The sequence below is a fragment of the Erinaceus europaeus genome, chromosome 14, assembly GCF_950295315.1.
Source record: "Erinaceus europaeus chromosome 14, mEriEur2.1, whole genome shotgun sequence".
Taxonomy (NCBI): domain Eukaryota; kingdom Metazoa; phylum Chordata; class Mammalia; order Eulipotyphla; family Erinaceidae; genus Erinaceus; species Erinaceus europaeus.
Window position 1 is genome coordinate 43,010,388 of NC_080175.1, and position 14,627 is coordinate 43,025,014.

Consider the following 14,627-nt stretch of genomic DNA (forward strand, 5'->3'; position numbering starts at 1 on the left):
GAGCCTCAGCTGGCGGGGGAATGGGGGACTGTAGTCTCCTGCATCGGCTCAGTGGGAGGTCAGCACCTGTAGAGGGAGGAGCATGGAGCTGCAGTAATGGTGGGAGGGCTCTGGGACCGGCTGTCTCAGGCTGGGATCAAGGCTGAGGACTTGGGTTGGATGGAAGCCCCCAGAGCCGAGGTCTAACCTGATCCCAGGAAGACCCCTGTGTCTCCTCACCAGTGCAGGCTGAGCCTCTGAGGGCATGAGCAGGGCCCTAGGAACAGCCTCAGTTCCCATCACACGCTGTAGTGTTAGGATTCCAGGCTGGGCTGTGGCAGGTGGATGAGGTTGAGGTTGGGGTGATGGGGAGCAACTGGTGAGGGCTGCACAGAGACAGGAAGTGGGGGGAGCTTGCTGAGGACTGCGGAAGGCACTGAGCTTTGGGGTGCCCAGCCACCCAGACAGGGCCAAGGAGGAGCCCCTGCCGTGGCCTCGGTAAGTTCTGCTCTGGCTTCTAGCCTTATGAGATACCCGGATTCCCTGGTGGCCTCCCAGAGGCAGCTGAGGACTGGGCTTGGAAGAAGATTGGGGCCCTCCCAGGCTTTGGGGCTTGGGCTGCACTAGGCTAGCTCACCTGCCCCAGAATGAGGGGGGACACTTGCTGTGGCAGACTCCACCTCCAGAAGCCACCTGCTGCTGGACCCAGTGACTACTGGTTGTGGGGTGGACCCCATGAGGCAGACTTTTGTACCCATGTGCTGGGAGGAGAGGGGAGGTGAAAAGCTGGGGGTGGTGGGATGAGGCATGCTGCATCCCCACCTACTGCTTCTCAGCTCCCTGACCCCTCAGCCTGGCCAGCAGTGGATAGAGCAGTATCTGGGGGAGGGCAGGGCATAGGGCAGACCAAGATCCGGGCCTTGGGGCCTCTTCTGGCCACATGTCCAGGCCACAGTGGCCTCAATGGGGCTTGGACAGGTCTAAGCTGCCCCATTCCCCTCTTCCTGGTCGTGCCTGCAGGTACTTAGCTTGCCCACACCAACTCGGCTATCAGGAGGGCCTTGGTGACAGAGCTGGGGCTGAGCAGGTCCTGCTGCCTCTAGAGCGTGGGGCTTCAGAGTCTTGGGGTTTCCTGTGTGCTGAGTCAGAACACCAAAGGGGAGGGAACGGCCCCACAAATCGAGGCCCCAGGCGTGGGTGCTAGTCCCTCTAGCACTCCCAGCACCCCTTCTTCTCCCTCAGGTTAGGCAGCAGCTCACAGGGATGGGGCCCCAGGTGCCATGGGTCACTTCTGCACTCTGGGCCCTGGGCAGCCTTGCCCTACTCCTTGGGCTATGGACGCTGTGCACGGCCTGCCACAGGTATGTCCATTCCTGTGGGGCTGGGACCTGGTATGGGCAGGGGGCCTCCTCTTCATGCAATCCTCTCTGCTGGGCCCAGTGCAGGTACCTACACCCCATTTCTGCCATGACCACCCTCTTGCTCCCCAGGAAGCAGGCACAGAGGCAGCAGGCTGGGCTGCAGGGCATGGAAGCACAGGTGGAAGAGGTGGCTGCCTGGCTGTCCCTGGGGCCAGGGTGGGGCCATCAAGGCACCAATGGCCTTCCTTGCCCCCAGCCACTGCTGAAGCGACCCCACATCCATTCTCTCAGCAAGTCGGAAACCAGGCTGCACGACCTGCCCTTGGGCCCACGTAGCAGCAGAGGTGAGGGGATGAGGATGAGGAAGGACTGGTGGTGGGCTGGACCTGCTGCACCCCACTGCTCACACCCCAGTGACCTTTGCCAAAACCACCCCTCCAGCCTCCAGGCCGGCCAGCATGGATCTGCACACACACTGGAGGGAGGTCTCCAAAAGCATCACCAGGCCACCGGCAGCCTTCTCACATGGGGAGCTGCCCCAGGCCAGGCCGGCTGCCGCCCTGATGCCCTGCAGTAGCCCTAATGCCACCTACTCCAACGTGGGGCTAGCTGCCATCCCCCGAGCACTCTTAGCAGCCAGCCCCGTGGTGCTGACAGGCACATGGCTGAACAACAGCCACGTGGGACCTGAGGCCAGGCCCCTAATGCCCGAGTATGCTTGCATCCAGAAATTTAAGGCAATAAACAGGGCTGCTCAAGGCTTGGAGCAGGGGCAGCTGGCCCCAGGCTCTCAGGTAAAAAGTTGCTATGGGGGAGGAGGGCAGACCTGGCCAGGTCGGGCTTTGGCAGAGTTGAGGGTGCTGAGTCCTCTCTGGGTTGCTTCTCCTTTCAGGTGGATGCCCTGTACTCTCAGGTCAGCAAGCCCAAAAGGAGAGACCCTGGACCTGGCTGCAATCAGGGTGATAGCAAGGACAGGGGAGCCACTCGAGCTTCGGACAGTAACCTGGCCTATGAGGCCCTCCCACCAAGGGGCTTGGATGAGGACTGCAGCCCCTTGCAAAACGTGTATGAGAGCATCCAGGAAGTGGGAGCCCAAAGGTGCCTGGAGCCCCCTGGCTCGAGCTGTTAGCATGGGGCCCCTGTCCCCCTGCCTAGGTTTCCAGACATGTCCAAGTCCTTACTCCTAAGTGCTGTCGTGGCTGACTCCACCCCTACACACCCACCCACATACACAGATGACAGCACAAACCAGACCCCATTGGCTGATTGCCTGAGAATGCCTGCCAGGCCATAATAAACCCCAGCGCCTGGAGTGTGGACAGTCTGCCTTGGTCTCAAAGTATGGGAGAGTTCGGGAGATTTTTCTGGGAGTAGAAAAGTCATCTTGTCTGGTCTGCCTTTTCTGGGCACTGCCACCTAAGGCTATGCGCAGCTCATGCTCAGCAGTGTGTGGAAGAGAGGGAGGGATGCCAGGACGGGGTGGTACCCGGGCCCAGTGATTCTTAGGGAGCAGTGCAGCTGGTGGCAGGCGGCCACCCAAAGGTGGGACTTCGACCCTGAACTGGAAGTCAGACCCCGCCACCAGCCCCAGCATTACATAAGAGATGTGCGGTGGGGCAGTCATGCGTTAAAGAGTAACCCGCTCTTGGGAAATCCGCCAAGGCGACGCCGCCCCTTCCCGGGCCCGCCGGCTCCGCGCAGGTAGCTCTCGGACGGCTGGGCGCCAAGGCTCAGCGCGACCGGGTTTGAGGAGCGGGACACTAGCCAGAGTCGGAGCCGGAGCGGGAGCGTCGGGGGTGGGGCGGGGCGCAGAGCGCGGCCAATGGGGGCGTGGCCCCGGCCGCCGCGGAATGTTGATACTGAGCGCGGGCCAATGGACGCGCCAGGGCGGGGCGGGGCGGCCAGGGCTCTGGGCAGCTCCTCGCGGGCGGTGGCCGATCCAGGGCTGGGGTCGGCGGCCCGGCCAACCCGGCCCGGCCCGGGGCCGCGTCCTGAGTGTCCGCCCTCGCCGCTGCAGCCTAGGCCTCCGGCCGGCCATGGACCATCCCCCGTCCCACAACGCCGGCCGGGACCCCGCGGCCGCTCCCGCCCCGAGCCCGGGCGCGCCGTGCTTGCGAGCGGAGGGCCCGGGCCTGCGCGCAGTGCCGGTGTCGGTATCGGTGCCGGTGCCCGCGTCGCCGCAGGTACCGGACGCGGGGGCCCCGAGTCCGCTCGTTGCAAAGATGGCGTCGGGGCTGCACAAACTTCGGGCCCGGGGGTGGCCGTGCCCGCCCGTGGGTCGGGGCCGAGAGCGCTTCCCGCCGGCGCTCCGGGGGCGGGACTGGGACCGGGGCGGGGCCTCGGCGTGCTTGCCTGCCGGCCCGTTAGGGGGGTGGGCGTCCAGCGGGGCGGGCTGGGGGCCGGGGCCTCTGCCTCTGCTGAGTTGCACTGTCCGCAGGGCCCTGTGGGGGGCGGCGGCTTCGCGGGATCGGAGCTCGCGCTGCCACAGGAGTCAGAGCCGAAGGCCGCCGACCTGGGGGCTGCAGGGCCGTGGGCGGGGGCGGCGGGACCACCGAGGCTGTCGGCGCACATCCCCGTGCCCGCACTGAGGTGAGCGGAGCCCGCGTCCCGCCCGTGTGGGCGTGCGCCACGTGCGGGGGCGTGTGCGGGTTGGTGGGTGGGACAGGCACGTGCTTCCTGGACTCCTGCAGGTAGGGGCCAGTCAGCATCCTAGTGGGGTAGGTAGTCTCCCTCACCCCGTTCTGCCCCGGAGGAGCTGAGCAGCAATGAGTACACTGGTGTCTCGGTGGCCCCACACCCTGGGATCAGACAGGACCAGCAAGGGGCAGCTGTCAGTCTCGCCCAGTCGAGGCGGGCAGCCCCGCCCGGGGTCCACAGAATCCAGGGCCCTTTGCTGCCACCTACCCTCCTTTCATGCAGTGAAACCCTCCTGGGTGCCCACTACCCAGGACCCATTGAGGCCTGGCTGGTGCTGGGCGTCCTCCCTGCTGGGCTCTGGCTGCTCCCTCCCTCTCGGCCTGGCGCTAGGCCCACAGCTGCTGTTGCACAACTCTGGTTAATGTGTGGTTTGGGGGAGGGCTGGGCCCCTGTCACACCAGACTGAAGGTGCTGCTGCTGAACAGAACCCAGACTGCAGAGAACTCAGACTTCAGGGACGCCCCAACAAGGGCCGTTTCTGGGGGCTCTTGGAGACTCCAGTCTCTGCAACCTGAGCTGGGGGTGGAATTGGGCCTGCTGCCAAAGGAGCCCCGAGAGAGGAGCCAGCAGACCCGTGTCCAGGCCTGCACGTGGCGGCCAGGGGCCCCACCCAAACCCCATGCATCTCTCCAGAGTCCCCCCAGGAGCAACCCGGCTGGAGGAGGTCATGGCTGCTGCCGCCCTCACAAGCCTGTCCACCAGCACTCTCCTTCTGGGGGCCCCAGCGGCAGCCTTCAGTCCAGGTGAACCTCAGGCCTGGCTTGGTCATGGGGGAGGGCAGGGCCTCCATGGGAGCCCCCTCACCTGGAGCACCACCACCCAGAAGACAGCAGCTTCCTGCTATGCCTCCTCTCAGCTGCACTCTGCCCAGTGGGCTCAGCTGCAAACAGGTGGCCTGCCACTGCAGAGAGGCACTTAAGTTGAGGGCTGAGCATGGAGTGCAGCCTGAGCCCACCATCTGGACAGCCCTGGCGTGTCCCCACAGAGCCAGGCCTGGAGCCCTGGAAGGAGCCCCTAGTGCAGCCACCGGGCAGCTGCTGCAGCAGTGGAGATTGGGCCTGGGACCTGGCCAGTGACCAGTCCTCCTCTCCAGCAACCCCGTCACCTCCATTACCCCCAGAAGCAGTCCACTTCCTGTTTGGGGAGCCTGCCCTCAGGAAGAGAAAGGTGAGCCTGGGGTGAGGGGCACTGGGGTGGGTGGGGTGCATCCAGTAACCAAGCCTGACCTCTGACCCTTGCTGCCCAGGGCCCAGCACAGGTCCTGTTCCAGTGTCTATGGAAGCGATGTGGGAAGGTGCTGAACTCAGCGTCGGGGATGCACAGACACATCCGCCTGGCACACCTGGGGTGCAGTGGGGCCCCGGCTGGGGACAGGGCAGGGCTGGGGGACCAGGGAGAGGGCCTCTGGGCCAGGGCATCAGCTCCCCATGTCCTCTGCAGGCGGCAGGCAGAGCTGGAGCAGAGTGATGGTGAGGAGGATTTTTACTACACGGAGCTGGACATGAGCATGGATGCGCTGGCTGAAGGGCTGTCCAGCTTAACCCCCACGTCCCCTGCAGCCACTGCACCGCCAGCCTTCCCACTCCTGGAGCTGCCTGAGCCCACAGCCTTGCCCTCATTGCCGGCCCTGAGTTCTGGGAGTACCACCGAAGTGTTCCACAGGGATCATGCCTACCAGGTGAGACCACAGGGCTAGTGTGTGTGTGTGTGTGTGTGTGTGTGTGTGTGTGTGTATGGGGGGGGTGTTTGCTGCCTGCTGAGGGCTGCAAGACTACAACTGTTTCCCCCACCCAGGGCTGCCCAGCACCCACCAGCCTGCAGCTACTGCCTGCTGTCAGGGCCTGCGCACCTGCCCTGCCCTCCAAGTGTGGCACCAACACAAGGTGCGTGTGTGCTGAGGGGCTGGCTGGGCATCAGGGAGGGAGGGAGGAAGGCCCAGCCTGACAGCACCCTGTGCCCCCACCACCACCATGTGGTTGCCAGGAAGCCCCGGGGGGACGCCAAGAAGTGCCGGAAAGTGTATGGCGTGGAGCGTCGGGACCTGTGGTGCACGGCGTGCCGCTGGAAGAAAGCCTGCCAGCGCTTTCTGGACTGACCCACGGGCTCCCAGGGGAGGGAAGAGCCCCACAGCCCCTGATGCCTAACTGCCCCCAGCTGCAGGGTCTACTTTACACAGGGGAGTGGGGGAGCTGCAGACCTGGCCCCTTAGGGGGAGCCCCACCTCTCAAGTGCCTCTGAACAAACCAGCCTTTTGCACTAAAAGCAAACCACAAGATTGTCCCCATTCCCCTGACCCTGGTCGAGGGTCCCAGGGTTGGCTGCCCTCCCTGCCTGTTTGGCCACAGACTTATCAAGGGTGCTGACAGGGACCATATGGGGGCCATCTGAGATGGGGGTGTGTGACTTGTAGGTTTTCAGGCCTGGGGCTGATGCTGCACCATGTCCTCAGACCTCAGGTGTTTTGTCTGGGTCATGCCAGGAAAGGAGAAATATTAAAGATTTGTGTTTTTTTTTCCAGAAACTGTGTCTGCCTTGGGGTGGGGTGGGCTTTGGGGGGCATTGAAACAGAGCCCGGTTGCAGGTAGGAAGGGCTGGGGTCACTCTCCAGCCACCTCCACCCGGGTGGTCATTGAGGGACACACAAGAATTCACTTGAGCAGCAATTTCCCAGTTTATTGAAAGTGATCGCTCTGCAAGAATGTCTAAGCTAATCCCGTCACAGAAAGGAAAACCGCAGGCAGCCCAGAGCGCACCGGGCAAACAAGAAACGCTAGACCACCCAAGGAGAGACTGTAACTGCTTGTGGCTGCAGAAAGTCGGACACAGAGCCATGACCCTCGATAACCAGCAGTGAGAAACCTCCCCCAAATATTAAACACATCTCTGATACAAACACAGGCTTATAATAATTGATATAAAGTCGATATAATATAGATTATCCCCAGGAAAGAAAAATTCAACAATCTTCAAACACTGCCCTTCTTTGCCCATTTTGTTCTTGACAGGTTGAAAGTGTGTTGAAAAAATAAATATGTAAGAAAAGCACACACACACACACACACACACACACACACACGCACATACACCATCCTCAGGACAAGTAGTTCTAAAAGGGCTGCATACAAAACACAATATAGGGTGTGGAGGGGGAAAAAAATTCACGACCATTAAGTATGGCTTTCTTAAGAGTTGCACATGTCACAGAATGAGCTAAAATAAGATTATCTTTCATAATATTGCAAAAAGTTCCAGTTTTTGCATCTTCTCAGTTCTTTCTTTTCTTTTTTTTTAAAGGAAGGTGTGCAAAGTTGGAAGCAGTAGCTGACTTTTTGAGTCAAGGTCCCTAGGGAGTTCTGGCAGTGTTGTGACTATTTCCCAAAGCAAGGTGTGACCTGGTCAGGATCCGGAGCTTGATACAAAAATCTCGTGTCCCCGGCCCACCCCTGCCCCACAGAACTCGACACCCGGGGGCCTGCATCCCCCACATTTGGTGTCCCAAACACCAATAGGTTGACAGACACAAATGAGAAAGTACAAAATGTGAAATGTAATCTACACGTTTTTTTTCCTCTTCATAAAAAAATATTTATTAAACATCGATTAAAAAAAAATCAGTCGCATAAAAAACCTTCGTTCGCATCTTTTCCTGCCATGCCTCCCCAAGAGGGGGGTGCCATCCTCTCCGTGGGTGAAACTCCACACTTCCCGATCAGCGAACTGCCAAGAGCAAGGAGCCTGCCTGGGTGCCGGCAGGTGGGGACTCAGTGGGGCAGGAAGTGGGACCCTGGGCTTTCCAGGACAGTGTGGGTTTCAGGAAGGACACACCCCTGTGGCACTGAAGGCAGACTCTCAGGAGGGCAGTCAGGGGGGTCCGGGGGGCTGGGGGGATGGGCAAGACGCCCTGAGCAGAGGCGCAGGTGGCCCGGTGTGGTGTGCAGGATAGCCTGAGAGGTGGGCCCGGTGCAGATGAGACACTTGTTGGCAGAAAGTCTGGTTTCCAAATGCGTTTTTGTAGGGAAGTCAATCTGATTAGAAAAGGGGTAAAAAATAGGGTGTAGGTGGAGAGCAGAGTCCAGGCCTGTTGTGGGTGGGCAGGGAGGCTAGGGCAGGGTATAGGCACAGCCTGGGTCCTGCTGCTGAAAGGCAGGACAGGCACATGTCCCAGGACCCCAACACTGGCCTCATCTGCCCAAGGTCCCAGACAATCTCAGTCCTTGTCTTAGGGACCCCAGTGCTGGGTGCCCTCAGTGAGCTGGATGGTGGCCTGCAGTGCAAGGATAGCACATCACAGGTGACACAAGCCTCGTCATGCAGCCACACTGCCAGGGACCTGGCCCTAAGGGTTTTCTAGGACCATGCTTTTTAAACCTGCAGAGTGGATGTGACAACTGCAAAGCCATCGGCTTCCAGTCTGGGAGAGAAAACAGTTTCCCAGGAGGTGTTGAAGCTGGGTGCCCAAGGGCTTCTGGGGAGTGCGGAGGGGTGGGCAGGGGTTTAGGTACAGAGGAATGTCTCAGAAATAGCTCTGATGGGGGGAGGGGGTCCTGGACCATGGTGACCTTGGCTTTTCACTGGGAGGACAGGAGCCTGGTCATGAGCTTAGGTGAGGGAAGAGGAGGAGGGAGCACTGGGAAACCCCAGCCAGCAAAGCAATTTTATGCAACAGTCTCAGTTTGTCTCTGACACTTAGACGATTTGGTTACCTGGGGGGAGGTGGGAGCAGACCCCTCCCCCCAGTGTTAGCAGCAAGGAGGCCATGCCCCAGGCCAGCAGGAGCAGTCCCCCAGGAAGCGCTCACAGAGCACCATGGCCCAGGCCCCAGGTCCTGCCCGTTGCCCGAGATAGCACCTGGGCCAGGCTGGGCCTCTGCATGAGGGGGAGCACCAGAGCAGGCCGCAGGCCCCAGGAGCATGGCAGTGAGCAGGATGGGCAGTGTGAGCCCTGGACAGGGCTGGGGCGGTGTTCACCTGGCCAGTGCAGACCCGAGTGGTTTGGGCACCGGCCAGGGGAGGCCAGGCCTGTCATGTGCCCCTACTGGGGGCATGCCATTAGTCCCTGCATCTGGGGAACGATGCTCCCTTTGCCAGTCACCCTGCTCCTCCTGTGTGTTGAGCCTGAAACTCCGGCTCCCAGAGCAGCACTGGTTCCCATATGTCTGGGGTGAGAGCAGAGGTTGGGGCACCAGAAGGAGCTGGAAGGTGAGACTGGTCCCAGGTGTGGCAGGACCCCCAGGGGCGAGGCAAGCCCAGGCCTAGGAGATCCAGGCAAAGTCCTTGTCGGGTGCACCCCTGGGGCTGCGGGTTGAGTCTTCATCCTCATCCTTGTCATCCAGCAGCGCGTCCTCGTGGGCCAGACCTACGTCCTCCTTCCACTTGGCCACATCCTCATCCTCCTCCTCACCCAGCTCCTCCTCCCCTTCCCCACGTGGGTCATCAGGGTCCTCCAGGTAGGGCCCGTCACCCCCAAAGAGCTCGGGGGAGCCGTCAGCTGTGCCGGCATCCAGGGGCCCGGCCCCCCCATGGCCCGCACAGTCGGCACACACACCGTGGCGCCGGGAGCCGTGCTTGATGCCCACGCTGGCTGCCGACATGAACACCCGGCTACACAGCTTGCATACATACTTCTTGTCCTTGCTGTGCACCTATGGGGACAGAGCAAGGTCAGTGGGGAGAGGGGTGAGTGTGTGTGGGGACAGGGCCAAGGGGGCAGGGGAGATGGGGCCAGGGGGATGAGGCCTTAGGCCATGGGGGGGAGCAGGGGCCAGTGGGACAGGGACAAGGGGGCAGGGGGGCCCAGGGGAGATGGGTCCATGGGGAACAGGGCCAGGAAAGACAGGTCCATCTCACCCCTAACCCCCCTCCCCCAGCCCTGGGAGCTTCCAGGGCAGCACACAGAGTGAGTGAGAGGCAGGATACCACAGGGCCAGCTGGGCCCCTGATGGTGACACCCACACTGGAATGAGCGCCCCCCCTCCTGCAAGGGCCATCATACCCTATGCCCCAGAAAGAGGGACAGGCCTGGGTCATGGAGACAGGTGGTCAGGCATGATGTGGGGGGACTTGGCCTCTGGGCAGCCTGGGCAGGACCTGCAGTGGGGCCACTGTCCTGGAGTGGAAGGGACAGTCCCCATTCTCAGAAGGTTCTGACAAGGGTGTGTCAAGGCAGCCCCAGGTGCCAGTCGTATACCCTGACACAGGGATGGGGAGGCCACTGCAGACCACCAGAGCAAGCCCTAGGGCCTTCCGGAGGAAGAGGACTTCCCTGCATCAAGCCTTCCTACCCCCAGCTCCTCCCTCTTTCAGGGGTCTGACAAGCCTGGACACCCAGGCAGAGAAGATTCAGAAGAAGTAACAGCAGGTACTACACTACCCAAGTGACCAGTGACTGTGACATTAGCTTCCCCTCACCCCCTACCCCTTAAGGTCTCTGTCTTCTTTTTTTTTTAATTTATTTTTTTATTTATTTCCTTTTGTTGCCCTTGTTTTATTGTTATGGTTATTATTGTTGTTGTTGTTGGATAGGATAGAGAGAAATGGAGAGAGGAGGGGAAGACAGAGAGGGAGAGAGAAAGATAGATACCTGCAGACCTGCTTCACCACCTGTGAGGCAACTCCCCTGCAGGTGGGGAGCTGAGGGCTCGAACTGGGATCCTTAACGCTGGTCCTTGAGCTTTGTGCCACCTGAGCTTAACCCTCTGCGCTACTGCCCAACTCCCCGAGGTCTCTATCTTCTAGCCGGCAAAGTCAGTTATCCTGTCATAATAAGAACATCCTCTGCTGTGTCCTGGTGGGGCCACTGTCCTGGGGACTGAACCCTGGGGGACTCACCCCCTCTATCCTGTTCTCTCAGCCCTGAAGATGTGGTCCTAACAACTCAAAGCCCCAGCCTCCAGACTTGTCAGTGGTTTACTGCCACTCACCTTTTACCTTCCACGGGGTGGGGGGTGGGGAAGGCAGCACACAAGGATGTGGGAGGGGACATCCACGGGGACAGTTGGACAAAGACCTGACCCTTCTAGAGGTCTAGATTTTAAAACAAGGGCATCCATCCCCTTTCTCTTCTCTCTCTCTGCATCACTCTAGCATATGTGATGACAGGGACCAAATTTTTGACCTCATGCTTGAGGGCCCAACACTCTATCCACTGAGCCACCACCTGGGCCACACCATGACTCGCTCTGCTTCCTCTTTCCCCCACGAAGGGACAAGAGCTCAGAGTGGGGATGGTGGGCTGATGGTAGGTGGTACTGTGACCCCCCCCCACCTCACCCCCTGCTCAAAAGCAGCTCTTAGTGTCCTGGGTGTATCAGACAAAGGGAGAAAGGTGTCCTTGGCAGTGAGGACAGGAGTCCCGAGGTAGGGGACAGGTCTCTGCAGAACCCCCAGGGCTGGCTGCTCTCTGTGAACTGGGGCCCAGTAGCCTTGCAGGTCCAATGGCTCTGCAGAAAGTGAAGGGGAAGACCCAGCTCTTCCCAAAAAGGCAGGCCCTTAGGAGTTTGAAGGGCATTTCTCCAGGGGTTCTGTCCCTCCTCAAACCCCACCAGGATCCCAGTGTAAACCCTCCTCTAGGGGCTGGGGTGGGCACAAAGCAAACACCCATGAAAGCAGGGAAGAGCGCCCGCTACAGAGACATCTACTCTGCTCACGGCAGCTGCTACAACTTTTGGGCGCTGGCTCCACATGTGATCCCACCACTCCCGGCAGACCTATTTTTCTTTCAGTCACAGACAGAAACAGAGAGGGAGAGACAGAGAGAGGGACACTGCAGCACTGCTCCATCACTCATGAAGCTTTCCCTTAGCAAGATGTTCCTACATGATGGATAAGGGCTTGAACCTGGATCCTCACACATGGCAAGGCATGCACTCGATTGAACAAGCTGTCTCCAGGCCTAACTTACCAGCACTTACTTGTGTGACAAACATCTAGGATTCTATGACTGGGAGTTAAATGGACAAAAATCCGCTTTATGTGTTTGTTTGCCACTAGGGTTATTGTTGGGGCTTGCTGCTGCCACTATAAAGCTACTGCTCTCTGCATCCACCCCCCAGCTATTTTATTTGCAGGGCAGAGAGAAATTGAGGAAGGGGGGAGACAGAGAGATACCTGCAGACCTGTTTCACTGCTCCTGAAGCTTCCCTCCTGCAGGTGGGGACCAGGGGCTTAATCCCGGATCCTTGTGCATAATGTGTGTGCCACCACCTGGTCAACTTCCTCCCAACTCCCCGGCCATGTTTTGCAAGTTCAGCAAGTGAGTGTGCAGTCCAGACTGGGGGGGGGGTGGGCAGTGCAACCACAAGCAGTCAACTCTAATGTCTGTCAGGGCGTCCTGAGCCCTGTCCTCCCCTGGGGGACACAAGTGTCACCAGACCCCTCCAGCGTCAGAACCTGACCTTCGGAGTCTGACAAGAGCCGATTTGGGTGAGGCCCCTGGAGTCACCTCCCTCCAGTCCCCACTCACCAGTGTGTGTCGCTTCATGTGCTCACGGCGTGTGAACTTCTTCCCGCAGATGTCGCAGGGGTAGGGCCGCTCCCCCGTGTGGGAGCGCATGTGACGTTTGAGGATGCACTGGTGCATGGCTGAGAAGCTGCAGTATGGGCACTTGAACTTCTTCCTGATGACGGTGAACTCATTAACTGCAAGACAGCAGATGGGCACTGTCACATGCAGCCCTGCCAGCTCCTGGACTTCCCCCAAACCTCTGAAGATGGCCCCCACACCAAGTCCCTGAGTGCTGCACTGTGGTGGGCGTCTCCTTTTGAGTGTCCAGTGGGGCTGCCTGTTTCAAGAAGCCAGGCTGAGGAGGCCCCAGGGTGTTAGCTTGGTCTTGGGTTTCAGCTGCGTTCTGTGCCTGCACCCACCCCCATGCACCCAGGTCCTCAGAGATGCTGTGTCTCACATTCCAAGTGGCCTGTTGGTGGCAGCTGGGGCACAGGGACATCTTAGCCGAGTGCATCCTTATCTGCTGGCTGCTATCTCATGAGCCCAAGGAGTGTCCACCTGAACCCCAAACTCCAAAGGCCCCTTAGAGTCAGCTAGCCCTAGGGTTTCAGGGAGGGGGGCCCTGGGATTTGCATTTCTGGCTGCCTAAGAAACCACAGGTGGTTACTACCTCCCAGAGGACAAGGGCCTTGTCAGCAGTGACAGTCACTGGACCTACCTGGCCAGTCAGGACCACTGGAGCCAGTACTGGAGCATGAAAATAGGCCAGACAAAGGTCTCCCTTTGCCCCCCAGACCTTCCCTATACATACACACCCACACCTGCCAACCCGGCTGAGGTCACCAGTGTCCCTGCTGGTGCCGAGAGGGAGGCAGATAAGAGAGCCGATGCCAGCCACACAGCTGGGTCTCAGCCTGTGACATACCCCACCTGTCACCCTGCATAACCCCTGGGTCTCAGAGAGGGGGCACTATACCATGTGTGAGCGCTCCTGGGGAGATGAGATCTCAATAGGGTCCCCATAGCAGGAAGAGGAGCCATCTGGGGTCTGGGGCAGAAATGGCAGTGTTCCAGGCAGAGGCCATGGGGCCCAGTCCTCCCTGAGGGCCCTGGGGGCTTGGGGGCAGCCAAGCGGGGATGCTCCCACAGTGTAAATCCCACTGAGCAGCTAATGTGACCAAGACAAGGAAGGAGCAACACCGCACTGTTTCTCCCTCCTACCTCTTACTCTCTATCTAAAAATATGAGTTCACTGGGGGCAGTAAAATCATCCAAGCATGGAGCCCCAGGAATAACTCTGGTGTTAAAAGGAAACAAAGATTAAAATGTAAAACCTGGAAGCCAGGTGGTGGCGCAGCAGGTTAAACACACATGGCGTGAAGCGCAAGGACCAGCCTAAGGACACTCAGTTGGAGCCCCGAGACCTCCACATGCAGGGGGGTCGCTACACAGGCGGTGAAGCAGGTCTGTAGGTGTCTATCTTTCTCTCCCCCTGTCTTCCTGTCCTCTCTCCACTTCTGTCCTATCCAACAATGACGACATCAATAACAATACTACTAACAACAATAATGTTAACAGCAACGATAAACAACAAGGGCAACAAAAGAGGAAAAAGTGGCGTTCAGGAGCAGTGGATTTGTGGTGCAGGCACTGATCCCCAGCGATAACCCTGGAGGCAATATATATATATATATGAAACCTGATTACAGTGCACAAAGATCCTGGTTCAAGCTCCTAGTCCTTATCATCAGGAGAAAACTTCACAAGTGGTGAAGCAGTGCTGGAGGAGTCGATCTCTCTCTCCCTCTCTCTTTCTTTCTCCCCCTCCTTCCCTCCTCTCCTCTCTATTTCTGTGTCTATCAAATAGATAAATATAGGACATTTAAAAAAAATCATAAAACCCATGTGTTGGCCAGAAGTGCTGTGTTTCCTGAAAGGAAGAAACTACATGGTGTCCCCTGATTTCTGTAGTTGTCTGTGACCACACACATGGCACCTGTGGCTGTCACACACCCAGCCTGCCCCAAGCGGGGCAGCTGCCAGGGCAGAAGCACAGGTTGGCACTGGAGTGTCCTGGGGCCATGCGCCCTCTAGAGGCTTCCAAGGAAATTGCAGCTGCCTCGGGGGATCCCAGAGCCCCTGGCTCAT

The 14,627-nt window shown here is 59.3% G+C and overlaps 3 protein-coding genes across 7 annotated transcripts in view; 2 read left to right on the forward strand and 1 right to left on the reverse strand.

Moving 5' to 3' along the window:
• Window positions 1-113: 113 nt before the first annotated feature.
• Window positions 114-2,650, forward strand: LIME1 (Lck interacting transmembrane adaptor 1). The gene is made up of 5 exons (XM_007524482.3): window positions 114-477; window positions 1,222-1,340; window positions 1,470-1,684; window positions 1,782-2,134; window positions 2,233-2,650. Exons 2-5 carry the CDS (start codon window positions 1,243-1,245, stop codon window positions 2,467-2,469), a joined length of 903 nt encoding a protein of 300 aa, XP_007524544.2. The 5' UTR covers window positions 114-477; window positions 1,222-1,242; the 3' UTR covers window positions 2,470-2,650.
• Window positions 2,651-3,147: 497 nt separating this feature from the next.
• Window positions 3,148-7,664, forward strand: SLC2A4RG (SLC2A4 regulator). Of its 4 annotated transcripts, XM_060171637.1 has the most exons (9): window positions 3,207-3,523; window positions 3,778-3,929; window positions 4,671-4,780; window positions 5,023-5,204; window positions 5,284-5,384; window positions 5,478-5,506; window positions 5,597-5,715; window positions 5,832-5,920; window positions 6,021-7,295. In XM_060171637.1, the coding sequence occupies exons 1-9, from the start codon at window positions 3,377-3,379 to the stop codon at window positions 6,130-6,132; spliced, it is 1,041 nt and encodes a 346-aa protein (XP_060027620.1). In that variant the 5' UTR covers window positions 3,207-3,376; the 3' UTR covers window positions 6,133-7,295. The 4 variants fall into 4 exon arrangements, with proteins under 4 accessions (XP_060027621.1, XP_060027620.1, XP_016044220.2 ...); XM_016188734.2 differs by having other exon boundaries at window positions 3,211-3,523; window positions 5,478-5,715; window positions 6,021-7,292; XM_016188735.2 differs by lacking the exon at window positions 6,021-7,295 and adding an exon at window positions 7,332-7,664 and having other exon boundaries at window positions 3,212-3,523; window positions 5,478-5,715.
• ZBTB46 (zinc finger and BTB domain containing 46) overlaps window positions 7,656-14,627 on the reverse strand; it is a 63,232-nt gene continuing 56,260 nt past the window's right edge. For both annotated transcript variants that reach the window (XM_060171631.1, XM_060171632.1), the window contains exons 4-5: window positions 12,498-12,673; window positions 7,656-9,678 (exon numbers count right to left, since the gene is read on the reverse strand). In XM_060171631.1, the coding sequence (XP_060027614.1) occupies window positions 9,289-9,678; window positions 12,498-12,673 (566 nt within the window). In that variant the 3' untranslated portion in view covers window positions 7,656-9,288. The remainder of the gene's footprint in view (window positions 9,679-12,497; window positions 12,674-14,627) is intronic.